The sequence below is a fragment of the Spironucleus salmonicida genome, chromosome 9 (assembly GCF_000497125.1).
Source record: "Spironucleus salmonicida strain ATCC 50377 chromosome 9, whole genome shotgun sequence".
NCBI lineage: Eukaryota > Fornicata > Diplomonadida > Hexamitidae > Spironucleus > Spironucleus salmonicida.
This window is the reverse complement of record NC_090604.1, coordinates 299,866-321,741: the sequence shown is the minus strand read 5'-3', so window position 1 is coordinate 321,741 and position 21,876 is coordinate 299,866. Positions and strand designations below refer to the sequence as shown.

The 21,876-nt window shown below is 38.1% G+C and overlaps 9 protein-coding genes across 9 annotated transcripts; 4 read left to right on the top strand and 5 right to left on the bottom strand. All coding sequences in view use genetic code 6, as the record gives it.

Annotated features, from left to right (window-relative positions):
- Positions 1-7,514: 7,514 nt before the first annotated feature.
- Positions 7,515-9,650, top strand: SS50377_28520 (Cysteine-rich membrane protein 2; the record flags this gene model as incomplete). The annotated part of the gene is made up of 1 exon (XM_067912282.1): positions 7,515-9,650. One exon carries the CDS (start codon positions 7,515-7,517, stop codon positions 9,648-9,650), a length of 2,136 nt encoding a protein of 711 aa, XP_067760339.1.
- Positions 9,651-11,242: 1,592 nt separating this feature from the next.
- Positions 11,243-12,118, top strand: SS50377_28519 (Cysteine-rich membrane protein 1; the record flags this gene model as incomplete). Its single annotated transcript, XM_067912281.1, has 1 exon — positions 11,243-12,118. One exon carries the CDS (start codon positions 11,243-11,245, stop codon positions 12,116-12,118), a length of 876 nt encoding a protein of 291 aa, XP_067760338.1.
- Positions 12,119-13,203: 1,085 nt separating this feature from the next.
- SS50377_28518 (uncharacterized protein) lies at positions 13,204-13,503 on the bottom strand (the record flags this gene model as incomplete). Its single annotated transcript, XM_067912280.1, has 1 exon — positions 13,204-13,503. The coding sequence occupies one exon, from the start codon at positions 13,501-13,503 to the stop codon at positions 13,204-13,206; it is 300 nt and encodes a 99-aa protein (XP_067760337.1).
- A 912-nt stretch (positions 13,504-14,415) lies between these two features.
- SS50377_28517 (uncharacterized protein) lies at positions 14,416-14,646 on the bottom strand (the record flags this gene model as incomplete). Its single annotated transcript, XM_067912279.1, has 1 exon — positions 14,416-14,646. The coding sequence occupies one exon, from the start codon at positions 14,644-14,646 to the stop codon at positions 14,416-14,418; it is 231 nt and encodes a 76-aa protein (XP_067760336.1).
- A 293-nt stretch (positions 14,647-14,939) lies between these two features.
- SS50377_28516 (Cysteine-rich membrane protein 2) lies at positions 14,940-17,084 on the bottom strand (the record flags this gene model as incomplete). The annotated part of the gene is made up of 1 exon (XM_067912278.1): positions 14,940-17,084. The coding sequence occupies one exon, from the start codon at positions 17,082-17,084 to the stop codon at positions 14,940-14,942; it is 2,145 nt and encodes a 714-aa protein (XP_067760335.1).
- An 810-nt stretch (positions 17,085-17,894) lies between these two features.
- SS50377_28515 (uncharacterized protein) lies at positions 17,895-18,194 on the bottom strand (the record flags this gene model as incomplete). Its single annotated transcript, XM_067912277.1, has 1 exon — positions 17,895-18,194. The coding sequence occupies one exon, from the start codon at positions 18,192-18,194 to the stop codon at positions 17,895-17,897; it is 300 nt and encodes a 99-aa protein (XP_067760334.1).
- An 837-nt stretch (positions 18,195-19,031) lies between these two features.
- Positions 19,032-19,448, top strand: SS50377_28514 (uncharacterized protein; the record flags this gene model as incomplete). The annotated part of the gene is made up of 1 exon (XM_067912276.1): positions 19,032-19,448. The coding sequence occupies one exon, from the start codon at positions 19,032-19,034 to the stop codon at positions 19,446-19,448; it is 417 nt and encodes a 138-aa protein (XP_067760333.1).
- A 502-nt stretch (positions 19,449-19,950) lies between these two features.
- On the bottom strand, positions 19,951-20,805 carry SS50377_28513 (Cysteine-rich membrane protein 1; the record flags this gene model as incomplete). Its single annotated transcript, XM_067912275.1, has 1 exon — positions 19,951-20,805. The coding sequence occupies one exon, from the start codon at positions 20,803-20,805 to the stop codon at positions 19,951-19,953; it is 855 nt and encodes a 284-aa protein (XP_067760332.1).
- Positions 20,806-21,000: 195 nt separating this feature from the next.
- Positions 21,001-21,690, top strand: SS50377_28512 (uncharacterized protein; the record flags this gene model as incomplete). The annotated part of the gene is made up of 1 exon (XM_067912274.1): positions 21,001-21,690. One exon carries the CDS (start codon positions 21,001-21,003, stop codon positions 21,688-21,690), a length of 690 nt encoding a protein of 229 aa, XP_067760331.1.
- Between the last annotated feature and the right edge of the window lie 186 nt (positions 21,691-21,876).

Genomic DNA, 21,876 nt, shown 5'->3' with positions numbered 1-21,876 from the left:
TTCTTGTTCACAGTCTTATAAAGAATTGCAAACTCTAACGCATATATTCTTTTCCATGGTGTACCCCTCAGCGCAAGCCTCGCACTTATCAGAGCTCTTACACTTGCCGCACCCTTTTGAGCATATAGTGCACCCATCCCCATCTAGAAAACTTCCGGGGATGCATTTGGAGCACGTATTATTTGTGCACTCTCTACAATGGGTATTAACTGTATTGCTCACACAGTAGCAGCCTTGGCCGAGTTTTATATCATCGGAGCAAGCGATGCAGCTCACTTCATTATCCTCTACAGTCGGGCAGTAATATCCTGCCTTGCAGCCGGTACTCGATCTACTACATGTTCCGGCGTCGGGCATTTTGAATGGATCCACGTATTATAGCAGAATAACCGCGGTATAGAATAAATTATCAGTTTCGAATTTATTGAATATTACTTAGTATAGTATATAAGTTATTATATGCATAAACTAAAAATGGAATAATGTATTTATATCTATAAAGTATATATTTGTGAGAACAGTTTTTATCTAACTTGTTTATGTAGATATGCTACGTCTCCGAATGGACCCCTGGACCGGAACTGCATGAGGGTTCCACGCGCACTGGTATCAGCGCGGTGTACCGAGAGGGCCTTGGAGCAGGGAACTTGAATATGCAGGTACACCGCAATAACACCTCCCGAACGCGCACTCTGCACGGCAGCAATCCGGCTTTGGGGGCTCTTACCACGCCCAACGATGTTAAGAAATAAGTGCGCTTCCCAGCCAGCCTAGTATACTCTTATAAGCACATATAAGTTATCCCCGTTAATGGCGTCATCGGGCCAGGCAACCACCAAGAAGTTGGTCTGGGCCGCGCTGCAGTACTTTTACTGCCAACCTTGACTTCAGGCTGGCTCTAACCGCGTTATCAGCTAGGTTCGGTGCTCGGGGTAGCGAAATACGGAAATAACCGAGTTCAGTAATAAGTATTCCAAGCAAAAATATGAAAATCCATATTGAAATACGAAACATCATTTTATTAAATTGAGAAAGAATTTATATCATTCAATTACATATTTCATAATCATATTTCATACATTTGCTAGTATACCTACTACTCTACAAGCATATCAGTGTTTATATAATTTTCAAAAAAGAAAGCTTCGATACTTAAAACAAGTCATTTTTTAAAATAGTTTGTGTCTTCCATATTAAATAATCTTGCTAACCACCCTCAGCGTGAGCAGGTCAAGGGAAATATGATCTCTTTAGAGATTGTATTTCCATTGGGTCGCCCAAATCGAATATATCAAATTCATAATTATATTTTAATTTTCAATATCGTATTTTTTAAAATACATAACTGGTGTTTTTATATTTAGATGTTATTAACAAACCTTTATCAGCCATGACAGAGAAGTAATATTCAAACAAGATAAAATTATAAATTCAAAAAATATAATAGTTCAAATAAGATCTATTACCAATACTAGAAGATAGTCTTGATGCTATAAAAACAAAGCTTTTAAAATACGAAATCTAAACAATAATGCAATGATCTGAATATGAATATTAAGTAATACAAAAACGAATATAGTTAGATATCCCTTATATATAAATAACTCTAATAAAACAAATACTAAATAATTTATTCTAATAAATTAATTAGATTAAACCAATTATAAAAGTTTTAACTAAGATACAATACAATTAAATAGTAAAATTCACACTTAAATGAGTTCAAGGATAAATCTCATACCAGAGTCTTCAATAATCTATCAAGCGATTTACTATAAAATATTAGATTCAATACATGCACTTACCAAAAGTAAAAGAATTAATGTTAGTATTAGGTTAAACATAGACTAGCATTAAAATATGTTTGAAGAAAACAAATAGTAAGCAAGTAGTAAGACATCATCAAGAAGATGCACACAGAATATTTGAATTTTGAAAATGGACTATTGTTTTATTACTCGCAATGTGAATTATCAAATCTGATATAGTAGATAGTAACCCAGAGAGAGGTCAAGAAAAAATATTTTTCCTATTTAAAAATTCAAAACGGTTACTCACCAAGGGCGACCACTAAATTGGTAGACAACGCGGCCAATAAATTGGATCAAAATATTTATCTTTAAAATTTTTTAAAGATACTAATTCTAATTATGTGGTTCATACAATACGGATTTACTACTCTCTGTATTATTCTGACTACAAACTATGAAATTTTGAATTTTAGCATCAAATTAAACTCATATTCTGAGTACTAACATTCCTCGCCTTCTACTGATAAGGGCCAGTTAGGGACTTTGCCAACGGCTTTTCAAACTTAAGCTTTGCACAGTAGCGTTTAAAAACAGCAAAAAATACCATTTTCACCCTCTAGACGATACGTTAAGCAAGATAGCTACAGTCAAATTATTACGAATTAGCCGTAGTTTCCGCCCTGCCGCATGCCCAATTTTGCAATACAACACCAGTGGAACGTTGCAAGCGTACTTTCTACACCAGCAATTCTGCCTCTTTGCGACTAGCTACTGCTCAACTATTCAACGGGGCGTGCACGCTCGGAATAGGCGCTACACATCGCTGTGTGCTTTCTGAGGGCGCAAAAACATTTCTTACCATTTGATCTATTCCCTGTTCATACCTTGCACGCAGATGCTTCGCACGGGAAGTTGCAAATTTGACTGTGGAAAAGCATTTCCGCGCTCGTGGGGCAGAAAATAACCATTTTCACCAAATCTCGTTTTGTGCAATTTGAGGTTGAAATGAGCATTTTAGTGATAATTCTGAGATGGCAGTTAGCGTCGTATAAGAGATGTTAAGGTGATAATTTAAGGAATGGGTTGGATGCGGTAGTGAGGGCATTGGGGTCATGGTGATTAGGGGTGTTTGGTTTGTGCAGTTTTAATCGTTAGGGAATGGGAGATGTTGCGCGAGAATGGGAGTTGAGCATATTGGTGTAGATGCAATAAACTGCTATTTATCAGATTAGAACGTTTGGAATGGTGTGGTTGTGGATTGAATTTGGTTATTTAGAGATAATTTTATTGTATAGTAGTTGTAGAAGCTATAGTTTGGATGAATTTGAACTATTAGTATCTTACCATGCGCAGGAATACGAAATTAAACTTTTAATGTGATTTTAAAGTTATGGTACAATAACATGTTATACTGTTACATCTGCATATTATGCAGTCCGATTCTCAAAATAACTAATGTATGCAAAACTGAAGCTGAAATATTTAATAATACTATATGACATAGAATCACTCTAAAGATAGTGAATTAAATTTCATAAAATATGCCAGATTCTAAATTTATAGCTTAAAGCATGACGATCATTGCTGTTACATAACCTCGTGGAAAGCATGCGTTTAGTTAAGTTTTGCAGAATTGCTAAGGCTTTTTAACTAAAATATATTACTAATTGCTCATATGGTTCTATTTTTATTACATGTGGTAAATCGATCTATCGATGCCTTGCTTTGACATCATGCTGATTTTATCTCAGATTATCGAGTATTATCGTATTAGTTCTAGCAAATTAAAACGTATTAAGGTGGGTTCAAGTATTCCGTAAATAGCTGCTACCAGTGAAATATCGTGACGAGTAATACATCGCTAAAATAACATTTAAGTCCACTTAGAACTTTTGTCCATGTATTCTTTCACAACTGGTACCATCACTTCTTCCTTTTCTTGAGGAAGTAAATGCAAGTCCACCCCGACGGCACATAGTGTTAATATCCATGTCACACCAACTCTGGATAACCTACTGTTATGCATTTCATCAAAAAGCAGAAATTTTCACCTTTCTCAGGACCTTTGACGTATGCTCAGAATTATTAGCATTTGGGTAAATACCCCAGGAAGACTATAGATTTGTCTAGATTAACGATTTAGGGCTCATGAATGTCTAGAGAGCAGATAGTTCCTAGAGTCTATGCAGCCCGTGCATTCCCATTATCTTCATCAGAATATATGCATAATGGATCAGTACAGGGACTCTCTCTTATTTCTTAAATTGTTTGACAAATAAGGCAATTAGGTGCTCCTGGACCACACCTGCGTCGTGGTGTCTGGCCAGCGGAGCAGTAGTCAATAATAGGATTATTAGCATAGGCATAGCGGACAATGATGCGGCTACCTAATAGCTTACTTATTTATACTGTGCCATCTATTTGGAATTTTGCATTTGAGGATTCATCCAGCTGCGGCATGCCGCGTAGATGCTGGAAGGCACTCTAGGTATTACCAGTGGGCTTTAATTCGCAAAGTTAGGAGTATTGATAAAATGTCTGGGACCACAAGTGCGCGCAATAGCTGCAGAATTTATTCATATACCGTATACAGCTTTAAATCGGTTCGCGAAAGCTGTGCATTTTGCGGAACTGCTTCAGGCTATAGAGTTAGCACAACATGCTAACAACTGGCTGATGCACGAACTAGGCAATAATTTGATTTTGCTACTGCATGCGTCATTACTACCTCTGTGCAGGAAATGCTACCAGGATTAGCGTATGTGCTATATTGAATGCAGTCGTTTAGTTTATTGCATTAGAATGTGGTTTGAATAGTTTTAGGTTTTAATATTTGTATTTAGCTAGCTATTTGGTATTTAGAAAATAGTTCCTAATACAATTATAAGTAGTAAAATATTTACTACTCATTCCCAAGTAAATAATGCTTAATATAATATATGTTACATGTACAAAAATAAAAATCAATAACTGAAGCTTGACTTATGTTAAACTGAAACTATATTACTTATAAATTGATTAATTTATCGAGCTTCTGTAAAATAGGGTAATACATAATATTATAGGAAAAGGAAAATGAAAAGGTAAATTGTATGTATTATCCAAAACTTATCAGGTTTAATCCTAAAAGTGTTATGATAACTAATGAATATAATATTAACATAAAAATATTTTCCCATCTAATTGAACTTAGTCATTCTCAGCTAAGGATATGACAGATTAGAATGTCTATTACTTAAATTTTACAAATTTAGTTATTAAGCCTTAGATCATATCATAGATGGTATAAGGATAGTGGAAAGTGAAAGTTCTTACCCAATAATGTAGTCAGTGAACAAACCTATCTCTCATACCACATGCTATAGAAATAATAAAATATATTCTATGCTAGCATTGCTACTTTAGGAAAGCATGTAAGATAAGCTAAAGTTAAACCTAGGTTTATTAATATTCTGGCATACTGTGCTGCAAGGGGAATGCATGTATAGACTCAAGGCTGACTAATGGGACAGCTGGGATCTGAATAGAAGTGGTGTCAACACCTATTACGGTATGTTACCTGAACCGTAAGTAGAAACTTACATATTAGTAGTAGGAAACTAGAATTTAGGATGCTATCAGTGAAAACATACCAACAGAAGAATACGGTACCAGCCAAACTTCTGATACCTCGGGGGTATCGAGCATGGATAGTAGCACGGGTTCTGGTACGGTCCGGAGTGGCTGGTATGATCCTGTGTATTTAGGTGTCAGGCTAGCCGAGAAGACATTATTGAAACCATATTAGCCATTTTCACCAATCTTTCAGTTTACCATATTAGAATGACGTAAATATTTTTCCATTTAATTGAAGTTTATCCATTATCAGCTAAGGATATGACAGATTAGAATGTCTATTACTTAAATTTTACAAATTTAGGTATTAAGCCTTAGATCAGAGCATAGATGGTATAAGGATAGTGGAAAGTGAAAGTTCTTACCCAATAATGTAGTCAGTGAACAAACCTATCTCTCATACCACATGCTATAGAAATAATAAAATATATTCTATGCTAGCATTGCTACTTTAGGAAAGCATGTAAGATAAGCTAAAGTTAAACCTAGGTTTATTAATATTCTGGCATACTGTGCTGCAAGGGGAATGCATGTATAGACTCAAGGCTGACTAATGGGACAGCTGGGATCTGAATAGAAGTGGTGTCAACACCTATTACTACATCTTAACTGAAAAGTAAGGGAAACCTGTATTACTAGTAGGAAACTAGAATTTAGGATGCTATCAGTGAAAACATACCAACAGAAGAATACGGTACCAGCCAAACTTCTGATACCTCGGGGGTATCGAGCATGGATAGTAGCACGGGCTCTGGTACGGTCCGGAGTGGCTGGTATGGTCAGCCTATTTAGGTATCAGGCTAGCCGAGAAGACATTATTGAAACCATATTAGCCATTTTCACCAATCTTTCAGTTTACCATATTAGAATGACGTAAATATTTTTCCATTTAATTGAAGTTTATCCATTATCAGCTAAGGCTATGACAGATTAAAATGTCTATTACTTAAATTTTACTAATTTAGTTATTAAGCCTTAGATCATATCATAGATGGTATAAGGATAGTGGAAAGTAAAGTTCTTACCCAATAATGTAGTCAATGAACAAAACCTATCTCTCTCACTACAGGTCATAGAAATACTAAAATATATTCTATGCTAGCACTGCTACTTTAGGAAAGCATGTGAAGGATCAGGTAATGATAAAGTAAGGTCTATTAATATTCTGGCATACTGTGCTGCAAGGTGAATGCATTTATAGACTCAAGGCTGATTAGTGGGACAGCTGGGATCTGAATAGAAGTGGTGTCAACACCTATTACGGTATGTTACCTGAACCGTAAGTAGAAACTTACATATTAGTAGTAGGAAAGTAGAATTTAGGATGCTATCAGTGAAAACATACCAACAGAAGAATACGATACCAGCCAAACTTCTGATACCTCGGGAGTATCGAGCAGGGATAGTAGCACGGGCTCTGGTACGGTCCGGAGTGGCTGGTATGATCCTGTGTATTTAGGTGTCAGGCTAGCCGAGAAGACATTATTGAAACCATATTAGCCATTCTCAGCATTCTTTCAGTTTACCATATTAGAATGACATAAATATTTTTGAGTTTTGCAGCCATGTTAGTCTAAATACTATCCGAATAAACTATTCACTACTATTTTAAAATATGAATTATTTTATTATATTATAATAATATTACTAGCTTCGGTTAGCATAAAGTTGGTTTGAGCAGTAGTTATGTTTAAATACCCATAAGTCCAACTATCACCAGCAATCGGGTATTTAGTAAACTTCACACTGTTTCTGAAATAATAGATGTATTATATAATATATGGATTTTTTCACTTTTAGTTTTTGCAGTATTATATTAGTATGCACAACTATTATAAACTCAATTTAAAGATTTACGTGTTTTAAAGATTATAAGTTACTACGCACTTTGCATAAACTATTATAACACCACTCATGCCTATAATAAAGGCATCACCATTTCTTTTGTTAAATCTACTGCGATTTCTCTACAACTACTTTAAGTAAAATTTACTAAATTATACTTATTTGCACAATATCAATTCCTCATTTAATAGCAAACGCTATCCATAAAATATTTCACTTCCATTTCAATAAGTAAAAACACGAAACTGCAATCCTCGGTATTATTCACAGTTACACTGTAGTCATCTTTTCACTTCTATCTAAATGACTAATGAGTGTTCTTCTACCGATAAAACTACCTGCGAGGCAGGTTACTTCTGTCCATCAAATGTAGACTCTACTGCGACAACATGCATCAAATGCAAAGTAGAGTGCGCCACCTGCACAGGAACATCCGCAGAAGCTGTAATGTGTTTAACCTGCGCCGATGGAAAGTATCTTAGTGGGGAAGCCTGCGCAGACTGCGATTCGAAATGTGCAACCTGCTCAGGAAGTGGAGCCAGTGCCTGCCTAACCTGCGCAAACGGGAATGCTTTAAGCGGAACCACCTGCGCAGCCTGTGTTTCAGGGTAAACCATGAACTGCACTTGCGGATCCGCAGTTAACTGCGAAACTTGCGCTACTGATATGGCAACATGCGCAACCTGCAACGGCGAATATGATTTTTCTGCGACTCCTCCTTGCTCAAAATGCAAGGCAGGGTACTTTGAGAATACTGATACCACAAAAACTTGCACAAAATGCCCAGAAACATGTGCAACGTGCACAGCAGAAAACACCTGCCAAACCTGTAAAGATGGAAACGTTCTAAGCGGAAATTCGTGCACTGCCTGTGCAAGTACTTAAGCGACTGCCTGCACGTGTATGTCTCTCAAAAATTGCGCGACCTGTAGTTCTGATATGAGTAAATGCACCACCTGCATCAATGACTACGATCCAACCGGAACTACCCCATGCTAAACATGCAAGGACAAATTCTTCTAGGATAGTTCTGCTAGTCCTAGTAAATGTACAGCTTGCCATGAGAATTGTACGGTCTGCTCTTCTAGCTCCGTTTGCACCGCATGTGAAAATGGATTTTCTATCCAAGACGACAATTGCATAGCCTGCAGCACAACCTAAATGACTGCCTGCACGTGTACGTCTGCCAAAAACTGCTCAACATGTAAACCTGGTGAAATGGGCAAATGCGAAACGTGCATCAACAATTTTGACCCCTCTGGAACCACCCCTTGCGAGAAATGCTTGTCAGGATTTTTCAAGGAGGCCAAAGATGGGAATGATACTTGCACAGCCTGCTCTGAGAACTGCACAGCCTGCTCTTCTAGTTCAGCTTGCACAGCTTGCAAGGATGGGTTTTCGATCTAAAATAACTAGTGCGTAGCCTGCACAGACCCAAACTGCACGACCTGCACAGCTAGCAAAGACACCTGTACGGCTTGCAAAGCTGACTTTTCGCTGTAAAGCGGTAAATGCGAGAAAAACTGCAAAACAGGTGACGGCAGCTGCGCCCCGAACCAAATCTGCTCAACGATCTGCAAAGACTGCACAGATAACTGCGCCACGTGCAAGGATGCAGTAAGCACGTGCGTGACCTGCGAGGCCGGCTTTATGTTGAACAGTGAAAAATGCACAGCATGTCCCGACAACTGCGCGAACTGCGACGACAATAAAGACACCTGCAAGCTTTGCAAGGACGACTTTTTCGCCACGGATAAAACCTGTACGGCTTGTACGTCAAACACCACAGAGCAGTGCACGTGCGGTGCAGCAACTAACTGCGCTACCTGCGATTCTTCTAATAAAGGAAAGTGCGGCACCTGCATTACCGGCTACAAAAAGGCGTCAGACAGCACCTGCTCCATCTGTGACGACGGCTACCTGATGGTAGATATGGCCTGCTAGAAATGCGAGGCCAAGTGCGCCATGTGCTCCGAAAGCCTCGAAACGTGCGATACCTGCGCCATTTAGCACACCATGAGCATCAATTAAACATGCGAGAAGGATTGCACGGGTACACTGGCAGAGGGCAAGGCGTGCACTGCCGAAGCGATTGTGGACTGCGGGAGCAGCAGCCAGGTAACTGCGTGCAAATGCGATACTGCTGCAAACTGCCTCTAATGCAATAGTTCGGATAGTAAAAAGTGCGCGTCCTGCATGCCAGGCTACAAATTAGAAAATGAAAAGTGCACCACCTGCGCAGACGGGGCCACCGCCGTGGGCTCATTCTGCTTCCTACAAGGCGAGACGCCCAGCACCAACCTCTCCAGCGGCGCCGTTGCAGGCATCGTCATAGCTGTCCTGGTCGTTGCGGGGGGAGTCGCCGGTGCCGCTTTCTGGTACATGAAGAAGTCCAAGGCCAACTAGGAGGTGGAGAAGCAGAACTTCAACATGCAGTGAGAATTTACATTGAATTGGAGTATATGGATGGTAAGGTGGACTGCGAGTGGAAACTATTTCATATGGACAAATTACAAATTAGTACTATCTTTCTTAACCCAGTTAGATTTTTTAAAAAACGGCATAAAATTTATTTCTATGGCTGATGAACACTATCTGCACCAAGCTGATATTTTTAAGTAAGAGACTTTAGGAGTAGCCAATATAACTAATTCTGTAAATTTCAATAAGATGTATATTTTGCACTAATATTTAGCAGCACATAAATAGATAGCAAATTCTATTTTTGGCTTAATTAGTAATGCTAGGCCTGGTTTTGATATGTTTGGAAGCAGTTTCGATAGTTCCTACACTGGAATAGATCTCTAGATATATTATTAGCAGAAGTCGGCCAGCAACAAATCACCATTCAGCCCAGCCAAATTTGCGTAATTATTTTAAAAAGACCAACCATTATTATTGGCGTTGCAGAGCATAAAATAACTAATATTTTGAAAACCACTAAACCGATTTATACACAGGTCTGAATAGTGTTTGCTAGGATAAAACATTACCAATTTAAAATTTTGTGAAAACGATTTTTCTCATTAACAAAAAAAATATATTTAATTTACCTTTCATTCTGTATTTGTTACAGTTTAAAAAAAATACATTGTCAAGGCGTGTTGCGGCAGCATTCCGATTCGAACATGATTTCTTTAGAGATTGTATTTTAATTGGGTGATCTAGGCAAATCAGACATCTCTTAGAGATGCAGAAAACAATTATTTCAAAATCACTCAAATTCGGTCTTAAGTCGTTATATTTGCTTTTAGGTGTCATATTTTCCGATAGATAACCATCTTAAAAATATTTAGAGATAGATATAAGAAACGCCGAATGTGTGACGGTGTAAAAAGGTCATAGTATAAAATGTAAAACAGTACTTAAATAGCATCTCCATAGTTCACGCACATATTTTTTTAAGTAACTATTTTGAGCTTCTTCCTTCTAGCACGTTTTCTAGCCATCATTTAAGAAATGTTCATTATTGCAAGAGTAGTAAGTAATACGTACTAAAAACAAATTTCCGTTGGCTTTAGTTTCAGTACCGCCAATCCATTTTTACGATAGCGATGCAATCATAACTTGTCTCATTGATTTTTAAACTAGAGCCAACAGAAAGTTGCTTTTAGTCTTGGTTACTTACTACTAGAGTTTATTATAAATACTGATTTTCCTGAGAAATTAACATGTAGTAATGAAAATAATATCAATTACTTATTTATTTCACTATTTGGAAATATGTGAACAAAGCATATTGAATATGAATAGAAACTCAAGTAATGTATTAAGCTTTTATAATTTTAGCATACTACCTATGATACTGTATAATATTCCGAGTTTACAATTTAATTAATATTTAAATGCATTCAATAATTTTTTGAAATATATGTTAGATATACATATAAATTGATAAAATAATAAATGATCGCACTTTTTTTAATACAGTAATATACATTTGTTTATAATTAAATCAATATTTGTAAATCAATAGTATTAAACTCAATATATACAATATTATACATCTTTAAAAATATCTCAAACATAAAATGGCAGTGAGTGGTCAGTGTAAAGACGGTGATAATAAGTGCAAAATAGATACGTATTGTCCTACGAACGATAACGATCTCGTTGCTTGTAAGCCTTGTGCTGATAATGCAATTATTACTGGATACGGTTGTAATTGTAAAGAAAATGTATCGACTAAAAATTGTTAATAGTGTAAAGATGGAACATGCTCCGTTTGTATAGCTAATTATTTCTTAGATACTACAGAAAAATGCACCATATGCAACAGTAACTGTGAATCTTGTGAAGGATAGGAAAACAAATGTACTACGTGCAAAGCTGGATTTATTGTAGAACCAACATCTAAAACCTGTGTAAAATCATGTTCTAATCATAAAGACTGCAATAGTAAGCATCTTGGATATTGTGATTTCTCTGTTAAACATTGCAAGCCTTGCTAAGAAGACTGTGCTTTCTGCACATCTGCTACCTTTTGCTTAGAATGCGAAGGACACAAAGCAAAACCTGTGACCACTATCGATGGAAAATGTATTGCAGAGTGTGCTGGTATTGCTGATGGGCAATTCTGCTAGGATGGCACTTCAACTTCTTGCAGTGCTTCATCTAGTTCTTAGTGCAAATGTGCAAATATGTTTAGATGCGCTACATGTAATGATAATAAAACCTAATGTGCAACATGTTTAGCAGGATATGCTATTAATACTGAGGGTAATTGTACTGACTGTGCATATGGCTATGAACCAGTTGCAGCAATCTGTTTACCATTATCATCCTCTGGCGAAGGTTCTAATTTTTCAGGAGGGGCTGTAGCTGGAATTGTAGTAACAGTATTGATTGTGGTGGGAGCAGTTGGTGGCGGTTTAGCTTATTATTTTGTCAAGAAGGCCAAGAAGTGATAGCCATTTTCCAGTTAGAAATATAATAGTAGGAATATTTTAAAATTTAATCATATCCTTTTTGTTCAATTTACTTCATTTCCAAGCTATTTATCTTTAATAGTGTATTAAGTTATTTCGTTAAATCTGAGGTTGATAAAGAATTACAAAATATTAGCACATTTCGTGGGATATGATTAAAAATTATTTTGAAGATTAATAAATATGACTAAAAACAAAGCACAATGAAAGAAGTAGTTAATTAGAATTAATTTTAAAGCATCTTATGCATTTTTACCATTCCATAAATTTATTGTTTTGAAGTTTTTAACTATAATAGTAAAAATAACCTAATTTTATAAAATATCCTCTCGAGTAAATTTACATTATTAAATGCTCAGTTTCCTTCAAATATGACTTTTAGCACTTAAGTTGATTGATAAATTTCAGTAAATAAGTTTTAAATAAAAATATATCAAATACGGTATATTTTTAGTATTATTAAAAAGGTAAAATTATAAATATTAACTGTATTAAGACAAACTTATAGTGTGAACTTTTATAGATCAAAGGTAAAATAATTTTAATTTCAGCTAGCAATGATATAATAGTTCAGTAGTATCCATCATTAAGTACCACATGAAGGTTATTTAAAGATTTTTTAAAATATCAAATATTTTAAATTCGTATCACGACTATAAAATACTGAAGTTTTTCTAAACCCACTAAACATAATTTTATTTGGAACTTAATGGTGCCTATCTACTAGTAGAATGAACCCCTAACAAGGTAAACAATTGGTTATTCCAGTATATTAAAAATGAAAACCGGCTATCCAGAAAGGGGATCATAATTTTATGAACACAAAATATCTAACTTTTTAGAAAACCATTTCAGCCAACAATTTAACTTACTCGAAGTCAAAGACCATGATTTCTGATAGGAATAGATCAATGGGGTAAGCCACAGCAGCGAAGAGCATATAAAATCATTCTTCCATTAACAGAAAAAATAGTATCTCTCATTTATTATTGAGTTTAAAAAATAAAAAAAATATTATAGAAGTAAAAAATAAAATTTATTACTAATTTTAAAATAGATTCACATCATACACCATGTTAACGTTTTGTTACTATTTAAAATAGATTCTCAACTAACTTAATGAGATCTTTTTGTTTATTGTTTTTCAAAATTCTATTAAGTAATTCTTATAAGTAAATCTTACATACCTTAGATAAAGTTGATTAGTTTTCTTACAGAATCGTGTCTAAAATAGCTATCGTGTTGTACAGTCTAACGTCACCTTATTTCTTACCCTTAAAACAGTACTCTGATAACGCTGCAACTTATTCGACCATGTCATACAATAGCCTGTCTGTTAATTTTAACGAAATATATCTCGTCATTAATATTTTACTATAATATCTAAATTTAACATTTACTATCCTCTTCAAACTTTAATAAAGACGATTGCATATTATTATAATTAGCTTGGCTGAAGTTTACTTTAGTTTAATCAATATTTTTGATAACCTCCTTGAGTAGTCCTCTAAGGTATCTTACTTCTACAGAACCTAGATCGCTTCTTTGTAAGTTGGTTTTGATTCTTGATCCTTAACTACTGCTTATCGATCTGTTTTATTTATTTTAAAAAATAGTTATTTTGCAATTAACCAGAAATACAAATCTCTAGCAATTGGTTAAATCTTTTTAGCAGATTCTACTTCATAATCCTTTAATAGATATTATGTTTCTTAATACTATGTTTTATTTTTATACGTTAGTTCCTTGTTAGTTATTAGATACTTGTAATATTCTTGATTGCTTTTAAGTGCATCCGGTTTGAGTTAGAAGTATTTGTTTTCATTACCCTAAGGGAATACTTTTATCTTCTTTTTTTAAGTTATTCAGTAATCTTATTCGTTCACCTTTACTTAATTTATTTATACCTCTAGTATCATTTTATTTACGACTACTTCGATGTACACCGATTCTTTACAATTATTATCTTTAATTAAGACTTTTGCATTTGTGAAGTTCTCCATCTATTATACTTAAAAACTGACCCATATAATTTAAAATTATCAAAAATTATAATTTGATATGATACTCACTTAACCTATTTATCAAAATTTATGAATATCCTTGGGTCTGGTTAAATAATTATACATAAAAAATTATTTTTGAATTCTCCCCTCTTCGAATAATCGTTTTCAAATAACCAACGGTTCTATTATACAATTCTATAAACTATTTCGATTCGAATTCTTAACTTCTTATCCATGTTATACTCTATCTTCGCTTTTCCAGATGGCTCCTCATAGTTGTATTTAGTCAGTCTACAGTAGCTCACAGAATGGTAGCATAACACTATAAACTAGAATAACTACCATAAAATTTACTCTAGCTGCAAATTTCCATTAACATTCAAAATTAGCTTAGAACTGCAAATTCTCTCCTTACCATTCGCGTACCCAATTACCTGCTAATTTCATCTTGGAACTTCTATTTAACGTCTACGATCCGTTGCATCCCGTTCCAAGGGTCATTGCATGTTTTAGCAATTCGACGCGCAGCATAATATTTAAGCTAGCAAAATGCTGCGGAATAACAGTTTAGCAGAGCACCAGGACTTGATAAATTTGCAGAATTTAAATACGCCGTTACTTGCTAGCCCAATAATGCTGAAAATATCCGAATAATAGCAAGCAAGGATTGATAATGAATAAGAAATCAACTTTCCAGATTTATTAATCACAGATTCTCAAGTTTGCTCTCCTAAAGTATCACCATTCAACGGGGCGCCATATGCATAGTTCCAAACTTAATTCCACGTAAATTCTCACTGCATGTTGAAGTTCTGCTTCTCCACCTCCTAGTTGGCCTTGGACTTCTTCATGTACCAGAAAGCGGCACCGGCGACTCCCCCCGCAACGACCAGGACAGCTATGACGATGCCTGCAACGGCGCCGCTGGAGAGGTTGGTGCTGGGCGTCTCGCCTTGTAGGAAGCAGAATGAGCCCACGGCGGTGGCCCCGTCTGCGCAGGTGGTGCACTTTTCATTTTCTAATTTGTAGCCTGGCATGCAGGATGCGCACTTTTTACTATCCGAACTATTGCATTAGAGGCAGTTTGCAGCAGTATCGCATTTGCACGCAGTTACCTGGCTGCTGCTCCCGCAGTCCACAATCGCTTCGGCAGTGCACGCCTTGCCCTCTGCCAGTGTACCCGTGCAATCCTTCTCGCATGTTTAATTGATGCTCATGGTGTGCTAAATGGCGCAGGTATCGCACGTTTCGAGGCTTTCGGAGCACATGGCGCACTTGGCCTCGCATTTCTAGCAGGCCATATCTACCATCAGGTAGCCGTCGTCACAGATGGAGCAGGTGCTGTCTGACGCCTTTTTGTAGCCGGTAATGCAGGTGCCGCACTTTCCTTTATTAGAAGAATCGCAGGTAGCGCAGTTAGTTGCTGCACCGCACGTGCACTGCTCTGTGGTGTTTGACGTACAAGCCGTACAGGTTTTATCCGTGGCGAAAAAGTCGTCCTTGCAAAGCTTGCAGGTGTCTTTATTGTCGTCGCAGTTCGCGCAGTTGTCGGGACATGCTGTGCATTTTTCACTGTTCAACATAAAGCCGGCCTCGCAGGTCACGCACGTGCTTACTGCATCCTTGCACGTGGCACAGTTACCGGTGCAGTCTTTGCAGATCGTTGAGCAGATTTGGTTCGGGGCGCAGCTGCCGTCACCTGTTTTGCAGTTTTTCTCGCATTTACCGCTTTACAGCGAAAAGTCAGCTTTGCAAACCGTACAGGTGTCTTTGCTAGCTGTGCAGGTCGTGCAGTTTTCATCTGTGCAGGCTACGCACTTGCTGGAGTCGATCGAAAATCCATCCTTGCATACGGTACAAGCTGAACTAGAAGAGCAGGTTGTACAATTTTCAGAGCAGGCCGTGCAAGTATCATTCCCATTTTTGGTCTCCTTGAAAAATCCTGTCAAACAATTCGCGCAAGCAGTGGTTCCGGCAGGATCGTAGTTATTAATGCATGTTTTGCATTTTGTCTAATCGGAAGTATCACATGTTTAACAGTTTTTCGCGATTTTGCACGTGCAGGCAGTTGTTTAGCTTTCAGTGCAGGCTACACATTTGTTGTTTATGAGAGAAAATCCATCTTCGCAAACCGTGCAAGCGGAACTGGACGTACATGCCGTGCAGTTATTAGAGCAGGATGTACATTTACTAGGAGTTGCAGAAGTATCCTCGAAGAATTTGTCCTTGCATGCTTAGCATGGGGTAGTTGCGGTTGGATCGTAGTCGTTGATGCACGTTGAGCATTTGCCCGTATCGGTAGTATCACATGTTTAACAGTTTTTCGCCATTTTGCACGTGCAGGCAGTAGTTTAGCTTGTCGTGCAGGTGGAGCACGAACTTTCGCTTAGAGTGTTCCCATTTGCGCAGGTTATACATGCACTGGCTCCACTCCCTGCGCAGGTTGCACATTTCTCATCGCATTTTGTGCAGGTTTTTGGGGTATCAGTATTCTCAAAGTAGCCTTCCTTGCATTTTGAGCAAGGAGGATTCGCAGCCATGTCATATTCACCAATGCAGGTAGCGCATTTTGTCATATCAGTCGAACAAGTAGAGCAGTTCTCAGCCGAACCGCAGGTGCACTTTTTGGTGTCTCCGGAAACGCAGGTAGAGCAAGTTGTTCCGCTTAGAGCGTTCCCATTTTTGCAGGTTTGGCAGGCGCTGGCTCCACTTCCTGAGCAGGTTGCACATTTCGAATCGCAGTCTGTGCAGGCTGCCCCGCTAAGATACTTTCCATCGGCGCAGGTTAAACATGTTACAGTTTCTGTTGTGTCTCCTGAACAGGTGGCGCACTCTTTTTTGCATGTAAGGCATTCTACAGAAGTAGTTCCTGCGTTTGATGGGCAGAAAGTCCCTTAACTGCAGGAATTTTTATCGCTAGAAGAACACTAGTTTGACATTTTGATAGAAGTGGAAACATGACTACAGTGTAACTGTGAATAATACCGAGGATTGCAGTTTCGTGTTTTTCACTATTGAAGTGGAAGTGAAATATTTTATGGATAGCGTTTGCTATTAAATGAGGAATTGATATTGTGCAAATAAGTATAATTTAGTAAATTTTACTTAAAGTAGTTGTAGAGAAATCGCAGTAGATTTAACAAAAGAAATGGTGATGCCTTTATTATAGGCATGAGTGGTGTTATAATAGTTTATGCAAAGTGCGTAGTAACTTATAATCTTTAAAACACGTAAATCTTTAAATTGAGTTTATAATAGTTGTGCATACTAATATAATACTGCAAAAACTAAAAGTGAAAAATTCATATATTATATAATACTCCTGTTATTGCAGAAATAGCAGTAAGTTTACTAAATACCCGATTGCTGGTGATAGTTGGACTTATGGGTATTTAAACATAACTACTGCTCAAACCAACTTTATGCTGACCGAAGCTAACAATATTATTCTAGTATAATAAAATAATTCATATTTTAAAATAGTAGTGAATAGTTTATTCGGATAGTATTTAGACTAACATGGCTGCAAAACTCAAAAATATTTATGTCATTCTTATATGGTAAACTGAAAGAATGCTGAGAATGGCTAATATGGTTTCAATAATGTCTTCTCGGCTAGCCTGACACCTAAATACACAGGATCATACCAGCCACTCCGGACCGTACCAGAACCCGTGCTACTATCCATGCTCGATACCCCCGAGGTATCAGAAGTTTGGCTGGTACCGTATTCTTCTGTTGGTATGTTTTCACTGATAGCATCCTAAATTCTAGTTTCCTACTAGTAATACAGGTTTCCCTTACTTTTCAGTTAAGATGTAGTAATAGGTGTTGACACCACTTCTATTCAGATCCCAGCTGTCCCACTAATCAGCCTTGAGTCTATACATGCATTCCCCTTGCAGCACAGTATGCCAGAATATTAATAAACCTAGGTTTAACTTTAGCTTATCTTACATGCTTTCCTAAAGTAGCAATGCTAGCATAGAATATATTTTATTATTTCTATAGCATGTGGTATGAGAGATAGGTTTGTTCACTGACTACATTATTGGGTAAGAACTTTCACTTTCCACTATCCTTATACCATCTATGATATGATCTAAGGCTTAATAACTAAATTTGTAAAATTTAAGTAATAGACATTCTAATCTGTCATATCCTTAGCTGAGAATGACTAAGTTCAATTAGATGGGAAAATATTTTTATGTTAATATTATATTCATTAGTTATCATAACACTTTTAGGATTAAACCTGATAAGTTTTGGATAATACATACAATTTACCTTTTCATTTTCCTTTTCCTATAATATTATGTATTACCCTATTTTACAGAAGCTCGATAAATTAATCAATTTATAAGTAATATAGTTTCAGTTTAACATAAGTCAAGCTTCAGTTATTGATTTTTATTTTTGTACATGTAACATATATTATATTAAGCATTATTTACTTGGGAATGAGTAGTAAATATTTTACTACTTATAATTGTATTAGGAAATATTATCTAAATACTAAATAGCTAGCTAAATACAACTATTCAAAACTAAAACTATTCAAACCACATTCTAATGCAATAAACTAAACGACTGCATTCAATATAGTACATACGCTAATCCTGGTAGCATTTCCTGCACAACCCCGCTAACATCTCATGCTCCTCCGCCCACTTCTCCTCATCCCCAACAGAACATTCGGCAAACCTCCCTTGCCGCCGTCCTGACCATAGCTGCAGGAAGTGCCTTTTCTGCGGCATCGCACTCACATGCGGGGGAAATACCTTCCAGATAAGTAGTTAGAATACCCTCCTAAAAATAGTTGCAGTTCGCGGTTCCGTTACCGCGTATGGTAGTACTGTAGCCGTTGTCATCGCGGGAATTGCAAAATGCAGCAGAAGCGTAAACATAACATTTTGACTCGCACAGGCGCAGCGCTTCGTTGGAGCGGCATAGCATGCCTTTGCACCATTTGCTCAGCACTCTCGATACGTCGAACAATCGAATATACTATTTTGGGCTCCCCTTCATTACGCCCGAAGGCAATTTGTGCAGGGTTGTGCGTATGCGGTGTACGGGATTCTGTCTAGAAAGGCCCAGGAGGGCCCTCAGCCCAGGCAGCGAATCCGTATTTCTTGCCGTCTACTATCTCCCTGTCGTCGGCATACCATCCCAGGTCCAGCTTCGTGCGGTATGTGCACGGGACACACTTCTCGGATCCTACGCGGGTGACTGGCAGATATGACCGACCTAGCATGGTTTTGCAGTGCCTTACAGCGTGCGGGTGGTCTTCTGTTTCGAACTGAGGAACTGTAGCATGATTCTCCTAAAGAGCGCAAATTGGTTTTCATGTTTTTCTATTTTGCTAAGTTGGGACTAGGTTGGGTATCCAGAGCTAAGCTCATGATGCGATTAGTATCCTGCATATTATATAAACTAGATACCAAAATTAAAATTCCGCTCCAATTAATATTAGACACTAACGTATTAGATTGAATATGACACCCTATGACGACAATATGAGTCCACTGGCGGCCAGCACTCGCCCTGCACGGCCAGCTATCCCAATACTAGCATGCACAGAGTATGCAAAGCCACAGACAAGACAGTGGGTGATTGATACTTTGAGTTATCAGCCTGCATCTTCCCGCCAGCAGGAATAATCGCGCCTCTCAGAGCACAGTTCGAACCACTACGATAATTTCCACTTTCTCTTATTCCCGCGCCTGCTGCTCAAATCCGTACGGCCTCTGCTCCAGCACGACTAGATGATACCGGGGCCATCCACCCATATTATGCCAAACTCTATCACTTCCTGGCCTTCTTGATGAAGTAGTATGCCAAGCCGCCACCAATTGCACCAGCAACCACCAAAACCCCTATGATAATGCCGGCAATCGCACCACCACCTATTTTATTCTGCTAGCCTGCGTCCTACTTGGGCCAGCACAATCTTCCTCTAACTTCATACCCGTCCGTACATTCTGTGCACGCCCCGCCTTTCGCCTTCACTATATTAGGTAAACATGTCTCACATGCAGCATTAGTGTGATCGCAGGAGGCACAGTTTACAGCATCTCCGCATTTGCAGGCCGAATCAAGCCCTTCCGCGCACGATGTTGGAGCGCCATTCTTGCAGTATTATCCATCTTGGAGGTTATTGCAGATGGTCGTGCACGTTCCGTCTATAGTAGTAGTATGTGAGCTTGAATTACAGAAGTTGCACACTGTTTTTGAGGAGCAAATAGTACAATTTGATTCGCATTTCACGCAGCGATTTACGGTCAAGTCGCAGAAAGTCGAAAATTCATTTTAGCAGCCTTTTAAAGAATTGCAAACTCTAACGCATATATTATTTTCCATGGTGTAGCCCTCAGCGCAAGCCTCGCATGAATCAGGGCTCGTACACTTACCGCACCCCTTTGAACACAAGGTGCACTTATCTCCATCTAGAAAACTTCTGGGGATGCATTAGGAGCATTTTTACTCTGCGCATGCTCTACAATTGGTAATAGCTGTATTGTCCACACAGTAGCAGCCTTGACCGAGTTTTATATCATCGGAGCAAGGGAGGCATGTAACTTCAGTGCTGCCGGTGGCCGGGCAGTAAAATCCTGCCTGACAGCGGGCATTTACGCTGTCACATGTTCCGGCGAAGATCATTTTTGGAAGGGTGGATGCAAGTATTATAGCAGAATAACCGTTATATAAAATAACTTACCAGTTTCGAATTTATTGAATATTGCTTGATATGGTGTATAAATTATTATATCCAAAAACTAAAGACTGAATAACGTATTTATATCTATAAAGTATATATTTGTGAGAACAGTTTTCCCAGTGTTTTCTAGCTTGTAGATGTATATAAGGTAAGTCTCCGAATTGGGTCTTGTAGCGGAACTGCATGAGCCTACCACGCGCACTGGTATCAGCGCGGTACACCGAGAGGGCCTTGGAGCAGTGAACTGGGATATGCAGGTACGCGGTAATAACACCTCCAGAAAGCGCACTCTGCAACGCAGCAAGCAGGCTTTGGGGGCTCTTACCACGCCCAACGATGCTAATAAATAAGTGCGCTTCCCAGACAGCCTAGCATGCTCCTAAGAATTTACGCAAGGTATCCCCTCAAGGGCCTCATTGAGCTAGGCAACCTCCTGGAAGTTGGTCTGGGCCGCGCTGCAGTGGTTCTGCTGCCCACCTATACCACAGGCTGGCTCTAACCGCATTATCAGCTGGGTCTCGCTCTCGGGATAGCGAAATACGGAAAGAAGCTGCCCCTAATTATGTGGCTGCATGCGGCACCTTCCCATTCCCTGGTATTGCTTCTCCAATTTTTATTTCTTGTCCGAAGCGCACTTAGCAGGCTTTCCTGCACGTTCGCATTCCCCAATTCCCATTTATCGCACCGCCTCGCAATACAGACCGACTGCAGCCTCCGAGCTCTGCCCCTGGGCTCCTGTATCAGCTATATTGAATATGGGTATATGCAGAAACTGGGGAATTCCGTTTTTGCTATATACGTTGTATAGTATATAGTTATAATAATGATCTTAATAAACTAAAAATGTAAACCGCGCTTCCTGCACCTAGCACCGCCCTGCACTTTGGCGAGAAAGTTCTCAGCATTTCCAAACACCGCAAATTCTGGTTTTGAAGCGTCATAATCGGTGCACCATATATATTCTGACGTTCAGGACGCGCAAGCCCATATCGTTATGTCACCAATCTGCTTTT